This window comes from Thunnus thynnus, chromosome 15 (assembly GCF_963924715.1).
Source record: "Thunnus thynnus chromosome 15, fThuThy2.1, whole genome shotgun sequence".
In the NCBI taxonomy this organism is placed as follows: Eukaryota; Metazoa; Chordata; class Actinopteri; order Scombriformes; family Scombridae; genus Thunnus; species Thunnus thynnus.
Window position 1 is genome coordinate 9,195,108 of NC_089531.1, and position 16,870 is coordinate 9,211,977.

Below are 16,870 nucleotides of genomic sequence, written 5' to 3' on the forward strand. Positions count from 1 at the left end.
AAAGCATTCTTGGTTGATTGGGAACGACACAGCAGTGTTTTTTGTGCAGGTATTTAAAAGAAAACACAATCCAACCAAATTGTACCCTGATGTTTGAAGCTATGACAATAATCGACAGTAGAGGGGGTGGGGGGGGTATCTGCCCCCAATTCAACCCATAATCAATCACTGAAAAGACTCCCACACACTCTTGAAATATCCTCCAGAACCCAATCATCATCTATCTCGAACATGAATCCCAATATCAAACTGTTCTCTGAGATGTAATTGAGCAATAAACAAGAATGAGTCATCCTCATTAGATTCCCTTGTCAATACTCAGAAGTGAGGAAAACAGTGATTCTCATCATTAGAAACAATGCTGATAGAAGTTTTCAAGGACAACTGCCCCTAAAACCACAATTAGCACAGAGCTCCGTCTCTCCTGCATGCAATGTTCCTGCGATAATTGGCTCAGTGGCCTAAAGTCAGCATTACACAAGAGAGAGGTGAAAGGCAATTTTCCTGTGCTTGACACACTTAAACATTCACATAAAGAGCTAAATATACATGATGCTATTCACTGTGGTTTGTCTTTACACTGATTCCAGCCACAAAAATGTCTGGTCAGGAGAAAATATTACAGCAAAATATAAGACATATGTTGGATTTAAAATCTCAAGAAGGAAATTTCTCTCATAGAAGCTCAAATACTCAACACAAAACGCGTAATCCCAATATGATTTAAGCATTTTCTCAACCTGCATCACCTTACTTTGACAGGAAAAATGCTGTTAATCTCAGCAAACTGTTGTGTAATCCCTCATACCATGTCCTAATTTCATTTAACTGCTTACATATACTGCACATTGATCCTTGTTGCACCTTTTTGTAAGGTTGCTCTTTGATTGTCACAACCTTATGTTTACCATTGAAATGGAAATCTCTATATGCTGTCCCCCCTCTGAATGCACCTGAATACATTAAATCACAGTTCCATTCATTAGTTCGCCGTCTTTCAGGGTCCCTGGGTGTTTTTTCACAAATGATGGAGGACGCTTTCTTCAAACACGCTAAAGACCTTTTGCATAATTCAATGCTGCTGCAATGTTGAGCAAGAGAGACCTCTGCTGCTCTACTGTTGTGCTGCAAAGGAACTGTTTTAAACATGTTCTGGTAAACTGCCTGAGAATGACCCACAGTGTTCCAGAATGAGCCACAGTGTTCCGGAATGAACCACAGTGTTCCGGAATGAGCCTAAGTGTTCCGGAATGAGCCTCAGTGTTCCGGAATGAGCCTCAGTGTTCTAGAATGGTTCACAATTAGTCAAAATGACCCTCAGTGTTCTGGAATGGTTCACAATTAGTTAAAATGAGCGTTGGTGTTGTAGAATGGTTCACAATTAGTCAAAATGAGCCTCGTTTGAGAATGAATTACATTCCACAGTCAATTAGAAAATTCCAAACTGTTTTAATTACCATATACATCAAAACTTCTTTCCTTTACATTGTGTGAAGAATCGTGGCACAGGAAACATGATCTATAACTTTGTATTTGTTTTATACTGCAGGCCAGTGGAAAATAATTCATGTGCAAAATGCAAATCAACTTTATTCAGGCTCAAGAATTACATTCACAACACTGATCGATACAGATGTAGGTTACAGCATCACTAAACAAGAACTGAGCCTACATGATACTGCACAATTTGAATGAAGTATATGATTGTTCTTTTTTTTTTCAAAATACACAACATGAAAAGAGTGCACATACAAAGGATAAAATAAAAGCAGCTTTTCAAAGAAGCCTTCGATGATTTGTGTCCGCGGACTTTTTTAAAGTCACCGTGTGATTCATTGTCCGAGCACGTAGTTTCACATTTGTGTTTAACTTCTGCTAAAACTCTCACTCGCCTCCTCTTTAAAAACATGACTACCGGTGTCCAAATTTTGTGGCTGAGTTCTTAACTCATCCACAATCCCAGACACACTCCCCAGCAGGCCACCCATCCCATCCGCCATCTCCCCGTGAAAATACACCTCCTCCACTTTCACCTGTCCTCCCATTGCGAGAAAAGCCTCCCCTTCATCAAATCCATAATTGCAGCTGTCATCGATATCCGCCGCTGCTGTGGTCGTTTGGTTGTTGTTAGCCGAGGAGCTGGAGGCGAGTCTCTCACATTTGGCCTGATGTCTCAGGAAGCTGTCTCTCCAAATGACTTTCTTCCCACACAAGCCGCACTCGTAGGGCCGCAGCCCTCCGTGCGTCTTAAGGTGCTTGGTTAGATGGTGCTTCATCTTGAAGGACTTTGTGCAAACAGGGCAGCAAAAAGGCCGCAGATTGAGGTGCTGCATCTTCACATGTCTGTCACGCATACTCTTCAGGGTGTAGGCTTTGCCGCAGTGGCAGAAGTGGACTTTGCCCGTGTACGGAGCGCCAGCAAGGGAGACGGAGGATGATGAAGACGGGGTTGGGGGTGAAGGTGGTGGCGGGAATGCAGCGGAGGAGGGGGACAAATGGCGGCTGGAGGTGGGTGTCAATGAGCCTCCCTGTTCCACGCTGGTGGAGGGCCAGCTCACCTCCGAGCCTGCCATGGTGAAGTCAGGAGACACAGGCACTAAAGGCCTCTGGGAAACCTGTCCTGTGCCATCTTCGATCTCATCATACGTGTCTCTGCTAAAGGTCCCTTCTGTGAAACATTCAAAGTCCACATTCTCTTCCTCCTCATCTTCATCCTCGTCTTTACTGCAGCTGGCAGCCTCGCCCTCCTGAGGTCTCGGCTCTTGTTGAGACCAGGGACCCGTCTGCCACTGCAGCCGGGCTGAAACCGAGCAGGACGGGCCTGGAACTCCTTCATTTTTTTGGCACGCATGAACGTTGGGCAGGTCAGAGGAGGGAACACCTCCTACCAAATCTCTCTGCACTTTTTCCTTGAGCTCCTCCACACTCTCCTTCCCCGCGGCATGTCGGGCTTCCTCGTTCTCATTTGAAATTGGGTGGAAGTCTGCTGGAGAAATGAAAAACAAAATCACATGTAGATAGCAAGTGTATATTCATTTACACTATGCACAGAGCCAAACAAAACATTTAACATTTGAGATCTGTGCTGCTCTTTTTAGTAAATGAAAAGAAAACAAGTTTTTCTATTACCGTGTTTATGCCAGAATTCATAATTACAGAAAGAAAACAAGTAGAATTTACTGCCATTTAATTACAGAGATTTGTTGTTTGTGTTTAAAGTAAAATGAGGCTTTCATTTCTTACCACAGTGTCCCATTTGTGCAAAGCCTTGCTTCTTCTCCTCCGCCTCTTCTCCTACTCCCTCATCTGCCTCGATCTCTCTTTTCTCATTCTTCCTCTTCTCTAGTGTCTCATCACTCTCCCCGCTATCTCTATTTTTATCAGGCAGTCTATCAGCGCTCAGCGGCACTCCCCGCTGTTGAAACCTGGCTTTCTGCTTTAATGCCTCACCACTAGGGAACCCCCCGTGGTGCCGGCTATTGTGGCCAGGTCCATCATGACCAAAGTGGCTGGTTTTGGCTTGGCTTGATACCCATGCCTCTTCACAGCTGGTGTAATCATTCTCCGCATAGCCAGGGAGGGCGTCCAGTTTAGAGTCCGTTAAGTGCTGGCCTGATGAGGGCCGTGGACGCCCCCATCTAGGAAACTGCTGCGGGCGTCTCCATGTAGCCAAGGGAGGCAAGGCGTCAGGCTTCCTCTCCTTCTTTCTTCCCTCTCGCTCCAGATATAAGCAGTCTGTGCTGCTCGGGGACTGCTGTCGAGATGCGGTGCCGGGATGAGCTGCAGCGGCCTCTCCTGGGGTGACTTCTGCTGAGGGCCGGGACCTCTTCAGGATCTCGGTGCATTTGTCCACGATGTGCCACATCTGGAGGAAACTGGCCACAGTGACATAGTTGACAATGTCATCATGCACAATGCTCAGCTGGCCTGTGTAGGCCGAACTCAGGACACTCTCGAAGGCCACTGGGTCCATAACTGAGGGCAGGGAAACCGTTGTAACGTTCTTCAGTAACACCTAAAGATGGGAATAAAGACAAAGTTTTAGGCATCTGGATCATTGACTTTAGATAATATGGACGACGTGTCTCCACTTCCTGCCACTATGCAAAAGTGAAGCCAAAATATCTCGTTTCCAGGAGCTGCCATCTTGCTTGTGTGACGTCATTTGCAGCCACAGTCTGCGCAGTAGAGTCGGGCGGCGGGATGACAGCCTGCGCGACAAACCCCCTCAGCCGTCCCTCGCCCTGATAGAGGTTTGAGAGCGGCTGTCAGAGCTGTCAATCATGATGTCACCAACCCTTTTTATATCGTCAAACAACTAATTAAAAACAGACTCATCAGAAGAATGAACACTTGGACAAACATCAGCATGATAAGAACAACCTAAAATGACAGAAACCATCTTTGGGATAAAAATTTATTTGGTGTGTATTTTGATTTTTCAGTTTGGCTGATTTTTTAGTTTTTTTAGTTTGGCTCATGTCTATACTGCAGCCAGCCACCAGGGGGTGATAGAGATGTTTTGGCTTCACTTTTGGGGAGCTGTCACAACGTCCATATTTATATACAGTCCATAATCTGGATGGGAATGTAGGGAGACTGAAGTGGCCAAAACAACAGTACTTTATAGTAACTGAATGAATCTGTATTGTACACTGATACAGCCTGGCCTACCTGGTCATGGAAGTAAGGTGAGGAAGCAGCGAGCACACAGCGATGAGCCCTGAACACTTGACCTTGCACCTGGATGGAGAGGTCGCACAGCCTGCCCTCCTCCCGCTGCCGGTTCAGGTTGTCCAAAACGGCGGCACGGGCGGCGGGAAAACACACCTGCACAGTCAAACCAGCCGGAGTCGAAGAGGCATTGCAGGTCGGATCCATGGTCACACAAAACTAGAGAGAAGATCAGTTATTAATAATAAGCGCAAAATCAAACATTTTGCTTTTGTTGAAGAGAAGGGTGGATTAGCTTGAGGAACTTGACATCTATGTATAGTATTTGTTGATGACGGTTGCACTTTGCTTTTAGTCAACACAGAAATGTACAATGCAAGTAGGAGAACATATGTATATCATTGTCAAAACAGTGACAAGATATTTAAATTAGGATAAACTAATTCTCAAAACACTTTTGATTTCAACATCCTCAGTTCAGATGAATACACTCTAAATTCATTTAAAAGAGAGGAAATTTAAGGGCCAATGTTCCTCCATTTACATAAATGAATATAATATTTTTTCAGCACTTAGAGCTGAAACAATTAGTCGATTAATCGATTAGTTGATCAACAGAAAGTTAAACCATATTCATCTTGGTTCTTCTTTTGTGATGTTAAATTGAATCTCTGCAAGTTTTGAGCTGTTGTTTGAGCAAAAAAGCAATTTGAAGATGTCAAACTTATAATAATTTCCTCTAAAAAGTCCAAGATTTCATAAAATTGATTGTTATGCCCACCAACACTAAAAAACATAAATATTCAGTTTTCTATCCAATGAGCTAAAGAAAAGCAGGAAATCCTCACAAATGAGGACCTGAAAGTAGGGAATGTTCTCTTTTTGAAAACTGACCATCAATTAGTTTTTGACAATCACTTCATTTGCTGATTACTTATTTGTCAATCAACTAATTGACTTGTGATTAGAGCTCTACAGTGTCAGATCAATCTAAAGTAGGCAGTGGTGGAAGAAGTATTCAGATCCTTTACTTAAGTAAAAGTAACAATACAGCAATGTAAAAATACTCCATTACAAGTAAAAGTCCTGCAGAAAAAAACCCTACTTAAGTAAAAGTACATAAGTATTAGCAGCAAAATGTATTTTAGGTATTAATGTTAAAGTACTCCTTGTCCCCCTGACTGATATATTATTATATATGACATCATTAGATTATTAATGCTGAAGCATCAGTGTTAGAGCAGCATGTTACTGTTGTAGCTGCTGGAGGTGGAGCTAGTTTCAACTACTTTATATACAGTTAGCTAGTTTAGTCCAGTGGTTCCCAACTAGGGGTCAAGCCCCTCAAAAGGGTCACCAGATAAATCTGAGGGGTCGTGAGATCATTGATGGGAGAGGAAAGAAGAAAAATCAAAGTTCTGATACACAAATCTGTTTCAGTTTTTGAAGTTTTTCCTCTAAACTTTGATTTTTGGTGAAATATTTGAACATTTACTGAAATGAAACCATGTGAGAAGTTTAGAGGAGGAAGTCACTATTTGATGGAGCTGTTAACAACTCATAGACATTTGAAATGTGACCCCGACTACACACTGCTTTTTGTAAGACGTCAAAAGCCAAAAAGGTTAACAGTTGTATTTTAAAAGCTTGTTTTATTATCCATTGTGTCAAATCTTCATAAGAAAAGTAACTAAAGTTGTCAAATATATATAGTGGAGAAGAAAGTACAATATTTCGCTCTGAAATGTAGTGAAGTGGAGGTATAAAGTAGCATCAAATGGAAATACTCGAGTAAAGTACAAGTAACGTTACCTCAAAAATGTACTTAAGTACAGTTGACTTTAGTAAATGTATTTAGTTACTTTCCATCACTGGTTATTTATCAACTGACTAATCGATTAATTTACTTGTGGTTAAGAGCTCTTCAGTGTCAGATAAATTAAAAGTAGGTAGACTGTCGATATTTAATGATAATTGTGTGTATCTTTTCCAAACTGTTCAGATTTGTGACATGAAGAGTTTCCACCTGATGGTCATTAACGCATGTAGCTTGCTACAGTTAGCCTTCCACTGTACGAAGCACAAAGTTAGTTAACAAAGCCCGTCGCTATACGGTTATCATTAAACAGCAACTGTATTGTCTACATGAAATCTGGTTGTATCCACCAGACACACTGTCATGTTTTAGTGTCCCTGCTAGCCCTTATTAATCCACATATACTCATGGTCTTTCCTACGTTAGCTTGTAGCTAACCACCGTTAGCTAGCTAGCAGTTAGCTTAATTACTTTACCTTTGTTTGTCGGCACGTCGAGCTTTTAACTTCTATACGTGACGTCGCTGTACTATTTGCAGCACATTGTTTTTCGTGAATACCACATGTGAAGTGCCATCTCTTTGTTTGTGTGGAAAAATAAATAAATAAAGGTGAACACGCTAGCAAAGGCTATAAGCAGCTTGCCCGGAGGCGTTGCTGATGCTAGCTGGTTGACAAAACAGCATCAGCATCCTCACACACAACGCGAGTGGGTGTTAGGTGTGAAAGTTGGGTTGAATTATTATCAAATGTCATCATACGGGACACTTTCAGCTGCAGCTGAAGCCGCGGGGCTGTTTGACTGATATGATGACAGCTGAATATACAGCTGGTCGAGCTGTTATGAGAAGTTATTGACTGATGCAGCGTTTCATGAACAACTTGTGTTGACAGAAAGATGCTAACATTGATCACCCCGCCCCGCTGGAGTCCCGTTAAAGGGCCAGTTCACTCAAATATCAGTGCAACCCTTTGCCACAAATGCTACAGCACCCCCCCTTTTTTCTTTTTTTTTTTTCTTTTTTATTAAATGTGCTGCTTTTATTCAAGTCAGTTTAAATACAGCGGGGTAGAAGCTGAAGCAATCGTCACATACAGCACCTGCTCACTCCCTCCCTCTCTCTCTCCCTCTCTCTCTCTCTCTCTGTCACACACACACACACATTCACACACACACTCACGCAGTTTTACCGCAGTGCTTCTGCAGCATCCTTCCGAACCGAGCGACAGAGCCGCCGCCGCTGTGGCGCAGGAAAAACACCGCTAACTGAGCACAGGAAGTGCTTATGTTTTGTCCATTTTTTCATGTGCCCGTGTGCGCTCAAGCAGCTTTATCTGCAATGCCAGCACGACCGAAGCATCTCTTCTGCGAGCCCGGGGTCATCAGATAGGTGAAATTACAAGTCTTTCCACAATCAGCTGTCACCGCAGCAGAGGACAGTATTTTTATTTTTTTTTATTAATTTTTCCCGAGGAGACGACTCAGCCCGAGGAGAGGAGAGGAGGCCTCTGATTCAGGACAGTAGGCTCTGATTTTTAGTGATCCGATTAAGGATAAATATCTTTTGACCATTAGATTGGTCTGCATTCAATATCGGTAGCGTGTAGCCTGTTAGAGGTAGCCATTTAATTCTTATCATAGAGCATGCAAATTAATAATATATGCACTGACATTAAGTGTAATGTAGACGTTCAGTCAGTAGCTGGCATGTTGCACATTATATAAACACATTTTAAAACCTATCAGTACCTTTGTGTACCTGTGCTGTCTGTACTTTACCAACACAAGAAGAGAGAAGATACTAGGCTACACAAATAAAATTGACTTGACTTGAGCATGTGGCCCCAGACAGGTCTAACGATTGCTCAGTGCATCGCACATTAGGACCTCAGGGAAAAAGATAATCAAATCTCAGGGTGAAGATCTGGGGATCACTGTGAGTCATCACATATCTGGATTGTTTCATGTGCTTCTTGATAATTAAAAGCAGAAAGCCCATATCTTGAATGCATTAATTTAACAGAGATGAATTGTGGGACTGTCTCAAAACAGCAATAATCTCTGGCAATAAATGCTGTAACAACAGGAAACTGTTGTTGGCTTGAGCCAAAGAACTGAGACACAGTGGTTCGATAGCACCATTAGGACATCATATACAAATTTAGGGGTATAAGTGAGGCCTATAGGTAGATACATTTTGCACTTTACAATGCATGTTTATCTGCTAGTTGCCTGACACATACCCATGACATTAGCCTGCACTTTACTTATCCACAGCTTTTAAAATCTACAGATAAATAAGACAAATTCCAGTCTTCTCAAGATAAAAAACAATTGCAGCAATTGCAATTATCTGCTCAATTATTACAAACTCAGAGGTCCTCAGTTTATGAGTGTCTCAAGGGTCATAAAAAATCTTTGGGTGCTCCACACTAGGAGAGTTGCTGATAAAGTTTGTAGTTTTTGAGGCCCCTCGTCCAATAAAAAAGCTACTCTAACACCCGGTGACATGACAGCATTTCGCCTACTACTTGTCTCCCTTTTCTGCGCCCTATTTGGTGAGTACAGCTGGTTCTTTGCAGCTGTTATATGTTGTCGTTAAATCATGTCAACCCACAGCTGAACAACCTGACTTGTGATTGTTATCTGTTTATTTGTTAACAGTGTACCAGAGTCATGGGGCCTGTGCGGAGGTGGACTCTGACACGGAGGCAGTGGCGGGCAAGGGTTTCAAGCTGGGCTGCATCTCCTGCAAGAAGAGGAGTGAAGTGAAGGGTGCTGCCAACATCGAATGGTACTTCAAGCCCAAAGGAGAGGCTGACTTTTTTCAAGTGAGTGCAAATCCGCCATTGCTTAAGTGTATTTTTAATGAAAGCATCCTTAAAAATCAAACTTCTGCCTAAAGCAGAACACATTAACCGTGGCCCATTCCTCAAGACACAACCTATTAATATACACCCAAGCTTCTCTTCTTTCCTGTGTCTCTCTCACTCACACCCACATATGCCCTCATACATGCTTACCGTCGGTCACACGATAGGGCCCGGTTCTGAGGTCGCCGTTAGTGTTCAGATGGAATCAATCGTTAGAGCTCAATTAGAGCCCTAGAGATGACATACAACTGTGTTGACCTTGAGCTCGATCCTCTGTTTGCCAGCAGAGTGCATGCTGTGATAATGTAGCTGCATATTTAGTTCAGTACATCATTATCAAGTTTTGACTTTCATGCCTAAACAAGTCACCTTTTTGATTGGAAAAAAAGAAAAGGACATGTATGAGGATTGGGTCATCTGGATTTTTGTGAGGAATGTCGGGTTAAATTTGCATTAAAAACATTTTATTCCCTATGTATACACACATAAATGTTATCTATGTGCATATGCATGCTTTGGAGGTTCATGGGATAATCTGCTTTTGCTACCACCAATCCTCATCGACTCTCACACCATCACAATCCACCAGGTCTCCACCCCCGACACAGAAATAATCCAAAGTTTAATCCAAAATCTGATCTTTAAGATAAGACTTCATCGATGAAATTCACATGTTACAGCAGCACAAGAAACAGTCAAGGAAGGGAAACAGCATTATTAAATAGCATTATTTAAAATAATGAATACATAGTAAGAAATGAAAGAAATTACATTAAAAACTTACAATACTTAGGCCATTTACAGCACATGATTTGTGCATTGTGCAAAAAGCTGTGCAAATATGCAATATATGTGCAAAAGTATCTAGTTTTCTGTCATATCAGTCTTTTAAATAACACTGACGTCGCTCTGTCATCAGATCTACACCTACAGTGACGGAAGCCCCATCATTGAAAGCGATCAGTTTATGGACCGTGTGGATTGGAACGGAAGTAAAAGGAGCAACGACATCCAAGATGCGTCCATATACCTGCTCAATGTCACCTTCAATGACACGGGCACCTACCGCTGCCTCTTCAACCGCGTCCTCTTCTACGAGAACTACGAGTACAACACTCTGGTCAGCAAGGATGTCCACCTCACTGTGGTGGCTAAAGGTACGATGGAATCAATTGCACTGCTGTATAACTTGGCGTTTGGTGTGTGATATGAGCACAGATTGAGTTACAAGTAGCGGGATTCAAGAACATGCCCTGGAAAATGTTAAATAAGTAAAATAGTATGCAAAACTGCAAAAAAACTGATGAACTTACATGGTGAGATCATCAGATGTTCTGTTGATCAAGGTCTTAGAAAGCATTTAATGGATGGGCTTGAAATGGTTGGATCATTTTAACACAAATACGCACAATATTTTCACTGTATGGTATTATGACACAGTAAAATCATTTGTGGTAATTCTGGTGGTTGGTTGTTGGCAAAATCTGCGGCTGGCAAAGCTCTGACTTTTCAACATTGGTGCAAGTAGTTGAGTCTTTCCAGACCACAATGAGTAAATCAAAGTTTGTTCTGAGGCTTTGCAGGTTGTTTCAGGTCGTTCAGTTCAACATAAAATGTTTTGTTGGCTGCTATCAAAGCTCTGAAGGCTGTGGAGGGTTTAGATAAATAAGGTTAACATGGGGACGCTAGAGCTACAACGATTTGTCAGTTAAACGATCGACAGAAAATGAATCTCCAACATTTTTGAAGGAAAAATGACAAACGTTTGCTTGTTGCAGCTTTTCAAATGTGACTTAAAGCTTTTATGTGTCATACATGATAGTAGACAATAGTGAGTGAGATTTTCTTGTAGATTCATACCGTCCCCAAAACATTCAGAATATGCTGTAAAATAGAAATACGTTCCTCTTTATTTGTGCTATTTTATGTGGTATGACTAAGAAATGCATTCATGTAGGAACAAAGTGCTAGCACCTTTTAACTTAATGTACATCCTGTTGCCATAAAAAGCAACCTAAGGAAAGTATAACAAAGGCATAGTCTATGTGTAAGAGCAAAACAATGTTTGAGAAGTAGCAGGACGGAGCTAAAATGTATACATTTCCTCTATTATCCAGCGCCTGCACTTAGGGAGGAGTATTAGAGAATGGCAAGTCAGCACCACTGCAGGCTCACTGTCGGAGAGTTTTATTGTCCACTTTGACTGCACACTACCAGCTTTGCAATATCACTTCCATCACATCACAAAGTTCTATAAAGGCTTGCTTGCAGATATATCATCATTATGTAATTCACACACACCCCATTCTGTTCTGTAGTCATTTACAAAGACTGGAAATTCACTCAAGCTTTCTCTGCTAAACAAAAACTCCTCCTTTGGATTTGTTGCTCCTTGAACTACACATGTTACTCTCAGCCATTCCTTATGATGATTATATACCACTGATTGTAATGGGAGACATGAATGTCCATACTGACAAAACCCTAGCAGCTGACTTCCTGTCACTTCTGCCCTCATTTGACCTCAAACAGGCCTCCACCCCTCCCATACACACAAATGGGGCAATACTCTTGATGTGATTTTGACTCGGAACTGCTCCACAGCAAATCTGACTGTCACTCCCTTTACTGTACATCTGTCTGACCACAATTCACGATCACTGTACCGGAACATATCCTCATATTCCTCCGCAATTGGTCTTGTTCTGCCAAAATTTCTGGTCCTTCACGCCGACTATACTTTCTAATTAAGTCTTGGCCACCATGCCTGCTCATCAATCAATCAATGAATTATCCTCACTCCCTGTCAGTGACACTACAGACACACTCTGTTCCTCACTAGCCTCCTCTCTTAACAATCTCTGCCCTCTTACATCCAAACCTGCTCATGGAGAGAAAATGGCGTAAGTCCAGAGAGCCCACTGACCTCAGTGACTATCAGGGTCTCCTAACATCATTCTCGTCCAGTTTTAAAAACAGCTAAGACCACTAACTATCAGAACAAGATCTGTGGCACCACAGACATTCGGAAAATGTTCTCTGCTTTTAACTCACTCCTCAATCTGCCTCCTCCTCCACCCTCCACTCTCCTCACTGCAGACATGTTTGCTTCGTTCTTTACTGATAAGGTCTCTGCCTTCTTCCTCTGACTGAGGAGGAAGCCTCCAAACTTCTGCTGGACTCTCGTCCCACTATCTGTCCACTGGACCCATCCAACCCTCTACAGACCATTTCCCCCGCACTTAACCCTGCAGTCACACACATCATCAACTCCCCACTTTCAACAGGTGTGTTCCCCACTACATTTAAGCAAGCTTGGGTCACCCCGCTGCTCAAAAAACCTGCACTCAACCCAGCCCAGGTTGAAAACTACAGACCAATTTCACTCCTGCCCTTCCTATCAAAAATACTTGAGCGCACAGTCTTTCACCAAGTCTCTGAATTCCTTTCTGAGAACAACCTGTACGATCCGAATCAGTCTGGCTTTAAGCAGGGTCACTCTACCGAGACCGCACTACTGTTGGTTATGGAATCACTGTGTTCAGCTAGAGCTGCTGGTCTGTCCTCAGCCCTTTTGCTGCTTGATCTGTCAGCTGCCTTTTTACACATTTAACCACCAAATCCTCCTCTCCACACTCACTGAGCTTGGTATTTCAGGATGGAAGTGTCCAAACCACACAGCTTGTCCACAGGCGTTCCTCAAGGGTCAGGTCTCGGTCCCCTTCTTTTCTCAATATACACCACCTCACTTTTCGCAAAAATCTGCTCCCATGGTTTTTCATACCTCACATCGTTGCTGTGCTGACGATATCCAGCTCTTCCTATTGTTCCTGCCAGAAGACTACACAGTCTCAGTTCAGATCTCATCATGCCTTGCTGATATATCAGAATGGATGAAAGAACGCCACCTTCAACTCAACCTCTCTAAAACCAAGCTCCTTGTCATCCCAGCCAGTCCCTCCATACAACAAAACATCAGCATCCAGCTCAAATCAACCCAACTCATGCGCACAAAGTCTCCCCGAAACTTGGGTGTCATGATTGATGACCAACTAACCTTTAAGGTTCACGTGACCTCAATTGCTCGGTCGTGCCGGTTTGCCCTGTACAACATCAGGAAGATCAGACCCTACCTGTCTGAGCATGAAGCACAACTCCTGGTACAGGCTCTCGTAATATCATGCATTGACTACTACAACTCATTACTGGCAGGCCTCCCTGCATGTACATTCAAACCTCTGCAGACGATCCACAACGCGGCGGCATGTCTGGTCTTCAGCAGGCCCAAAACAGCACATCACCACTCTGTTGATATCCCTCCACTGGCTCTCAGTTGCTGCCCGCATCAAATTCAAAACCTGGACTAACAAAATAGCAACTAAAACGGCTCCAGCCTACCTGAACTCCCTCATTCAGGTCTACACTCCCTCCCGCTCACTACGCTCTGCCAATGAAAGGCGCCTGGTACCACCACCACAACAGGGCCCTAAGTCGCAAGCTAGACTCCTCTCTTCTGTAGTTCCCCGGTGGTGGAACGAGTTACCAAACTCTGTTCGATCCGCAGAGTCCCTCTCAATCTTTAAGAAAAGACTAAAGACCCAGCTCTTTTGCAAACACCTCTGCACTTGATAAAGACAATGTAAAGAAAAAATGAAGAATAAAAATCTGCTTCTATGCACTTAATGCTCTGCCTGTTGGCACCTACGTCCTGTCGGACTCCAACTTAACTTTATGGCACTTACTCATGTTGTTCTCTCTCTGACTAGATCCTTGCCTGTGTTGTATCAGCTCTCAGATGTACGTTACTGGGGATAAAAGCATCTGCTAAATTACATTGTTGAATGCAATTCCAAATGAAGGTTACAGCCACTAGTTATTCTGAAATGAGTTATGGATTTTGAGGTAGAAAACTTATGTGTCCCTCTTGATTAAAACCCAGCTGTTTCAAATGTCTGTGTCTCACAGTTAGCCTGCACAATCTCCCAGAAGGCTCTCCTCAACGATGAGAAATCAAGAAGAAGATTGTGCAGTTGATTGCATCTGCAGCTGCATGCTGTCTTTAGATTCACTCTAACACATCATTTCTAGATTGGATCCTTTCTGTGAGGGGGTAAACGCCAGATAGTTTCTGCTTAGTAAGAGCCTTGTCAGGTTGCCTCTTCAGTGTTTTGTCTGATGACTTGATTTCCTGCCTCCCTCTGCACAGCCACCAGAGGTACAGCTTCCATCGTGTCCGAGGTCATGATGTACGTGTCCATCATCGGCCTACAGGTCTGGCTCCTCATAGAGATGATTTATTGCTACAGAAAAATAGCAGCAGCCGGAGAAGAAGCACTACGGGAAGCCGCGTAAATATATTTTGTTACATATATGTACATATGCTCATGAGATTGGAAAACCTTGTCACTCAAAATGTGATGATTTGGTTTTTACTTCGATGTGACATTATATTGTATATATATGTTTATGCAGGTTGAGGAAAAATCTCTTTTTGCAACCCTTTAAATTCTAACCCTTTAAAACATTTTGGAGATACAAGGTTTTTATCTCATAGCAGCCAACCTCTTTAGGAAAGATGTGTGTTGTAAAGCTTGAAACAACACACATCTGAGTTAATTTGCATGATAAAAAATGCCCAAACTCCCAAACTAGCCACTCTGATGTGTTCATTGCTTTGAAATGTTTGAATGTTACATGAATGCTGCCCCTGCTGTCACTTCAAATAAATCATTCCTTTGGTTCAAAGATCTTTCCCCCAGCACCGGTCTTGTTATCCACTTATTTTTAAGATTATCACTGTTTCCATTATGTTTGTGTGTTCTCACTTGTGTCTCTTTGTCTAACGTGTCACACTCCCTCTGTCCACTTGTCGTGTTTTCGTCTTGTCCGTCCCATCCTCCTCCCTAGTCAAAACCAAAACCAAAACCTCCCTCCTGTAAGTCAAAAAAGGAACAAAGACTTGTCATACAACCATAGCTGTGTTTTTTTGTTTTTTTGCATTTTTTCACCCATGTCACTGTCCTAAAGTAAAAACGTTTTTCATAAACACTAAAAGTTTTTTTTTTCTCTCTTTTCCCTCCAGAAATGCTGAATATTTAGCGATCGCCTCGGAAAGTAAAGATAACTGCGCAGGGGTTCAAGTTGGAGAATAGCAAAGGTATGTTGTGGTCTTGCAGCGAAAATGTACGGCATCATTCCACAGTTAGCCATGTAACTTCAGCGTGTCACAACCTTTTACATAATTTGAACTTCTATCAGAAATACTAAAGAAATTAAACGTCCCTTTGTTGTATTGTAGGATATCAGGCACACTGAGTCTATTGTTGACTATTTGAACCAGTGACAGAGGACATATCATGCTTTTTTTGATGTTGTGTAATAAAGAGACGGGAGCTGAAGCAGCGTGTGTCAGACAGAGACTGAACTGAAGGGCTGCATAAAGAGCCAGTATGAGATAGATAAGGATTCTTTTGTGTTTAATTGTCAAGATATTGCAGAAAAGCCCCAGAATATAAATATAAATCTAGAAATATGCATGGTATGTCCCCTTTGAACTATTTAGCCAAAGCTCATGTATGACTGCTTGTGTTTAGACCCTGTTAAATATTTGAGAACTTCAGCTTCTTTTGTTGAAAGACTGTTGAACACGAGCAGATGAACACGAAAACAGCCTTTTAGTGTCAAACTCTGCACATAACGTCACTCTGCACAGTGAAGCTCAAACATCCAACTGGAGGAACAAGAAGAAAAACACATTTTTGAGCGGAGGGGGACTTTAAACAATACCCAGCCCGTATTTTAACATATTTACAGACTGTTTTATATTTTATAAGTTCTACTATTGAAATAACATGCTGTCTTTATTTTTAGGCTTTTTACATGGACTGAAAACATCCCTCCACCTTCTGACCTGCATGAGACCAACTTGGGGGGAAAAAAAAAAAAACTCCTTTCCATCTCAACTCTCTATTTTACCTTTTCCTTGATAAAGGTCACAAATGAATATGAAGTACAAAGAGAGCATGGTACCAGCACTGTATATAGTATACTGCGCGCAAAAGCATGTTCTGCACTTATGTGAGAAAAACCATTATGCATTAATGAGCCACATTGTCGAAAGCATACACTTTACATACAGTATTTCTTTTAAGTATTATGTAGTCATACATTTATATAAAATTCACTAATACAACGGGGAGTCTGTTGGACTTTATGAGAGTGATTGTCAAAGAAAGATTTTTACTAAATCATCACTACCTTATGTATAAATAATGAGACACACAACATGTATGGTAAGGTTATATATAAAATAGAACATGGTGGACTATGATAGACCGTCTTTCCAGTTTAACTGCTAGTACATTCAATGAAACCTTAAGATGTACTAATAAAAACTGAGAAAACACATGTGATTGAGTGGTCTGGTGTTGATGGTAATAACACATCTGCATAGACATTTTGCTGATTTGTCTGATTAATATTTTAGAAACAAGTGACAACAACGCAG

General features: G+C 42.1%; 2 protein-coding genes across 5 annotated transcripts; one reads left to right on the forward strand and one right to left on the reverse strand.

Moving 5' to 3' along the window:
- Positions 1 to 1,564: 1,564 nt before the first annotated feature.
- zbtb22a (zinc finger and BTB domain containing 22a) lies at positions 1,565 to 7,758 on the reverse strand. 4 transcript variants are annotated; one of them, XM_067612338.1, is made up of 4 exons: positions 7,681 to 7,758; positions 4,675 to 4,893; positions 3,244 to 4,015; positions 1,565 to 2,986 (listed from the first exon to the last, which is right to left on the reverse strand). In XM_067612338.1, exons 2-4 carry the CDS (start codon positions 4,879 to 4,881, stop codon positions 1,866 to 1,868), a joined length of 2,100 nt encoding a protein of 699 aa, XP_067468439.1. In that variant the 5' UTR covers positions 4,882 to 4,893; positions 7,681 to 7,758; the 3' UTR covers positions 1,565 to 1,865. The 4 variants fall into 4 exon arrangements, with proteins under 4 accessions (XP_067468439.1, XP_067468438.1, XP_067468440.1 ...); XM_067612337.1 differs by having other exon boundaries at positions 7,671 to 7,755; XM_067612339.1 differs by lacking the exon at positions 7,681 to 7,758 and adding an exon at positions 6,967 to 7,325 and having other exon boundaries at positions 1,565 to 2,983.
- Positions 7,710 to 16,770, forward strand: scn1bb (sodium channel, voltage-gated, type I, beta b). Its single transcript, XM_067612351.1, has 6 exons — positions 7,710 to 9,048; positions 9,155 to 9,321; positions 10,283 to 10,520; positions 14,570 to 14,711; positions 15,446 to 15,520; positions 16,234 to 16,770. Exons 1-5 carry the CDS (start codon positions 9,000 to 9,002, stop codon positions 15,513 to 15,515), a joined length of 666 nt encoding a protein of 221 aa, XP_067468452.1. The 5' UTR covers positions 7,710 to 8,999; the 3' UTR covers positions 15,516 to 15,520; positions 16,234 to 16,770.
- Positions 16,771 to 16,870: the final 100 nt, after the last annotated feature.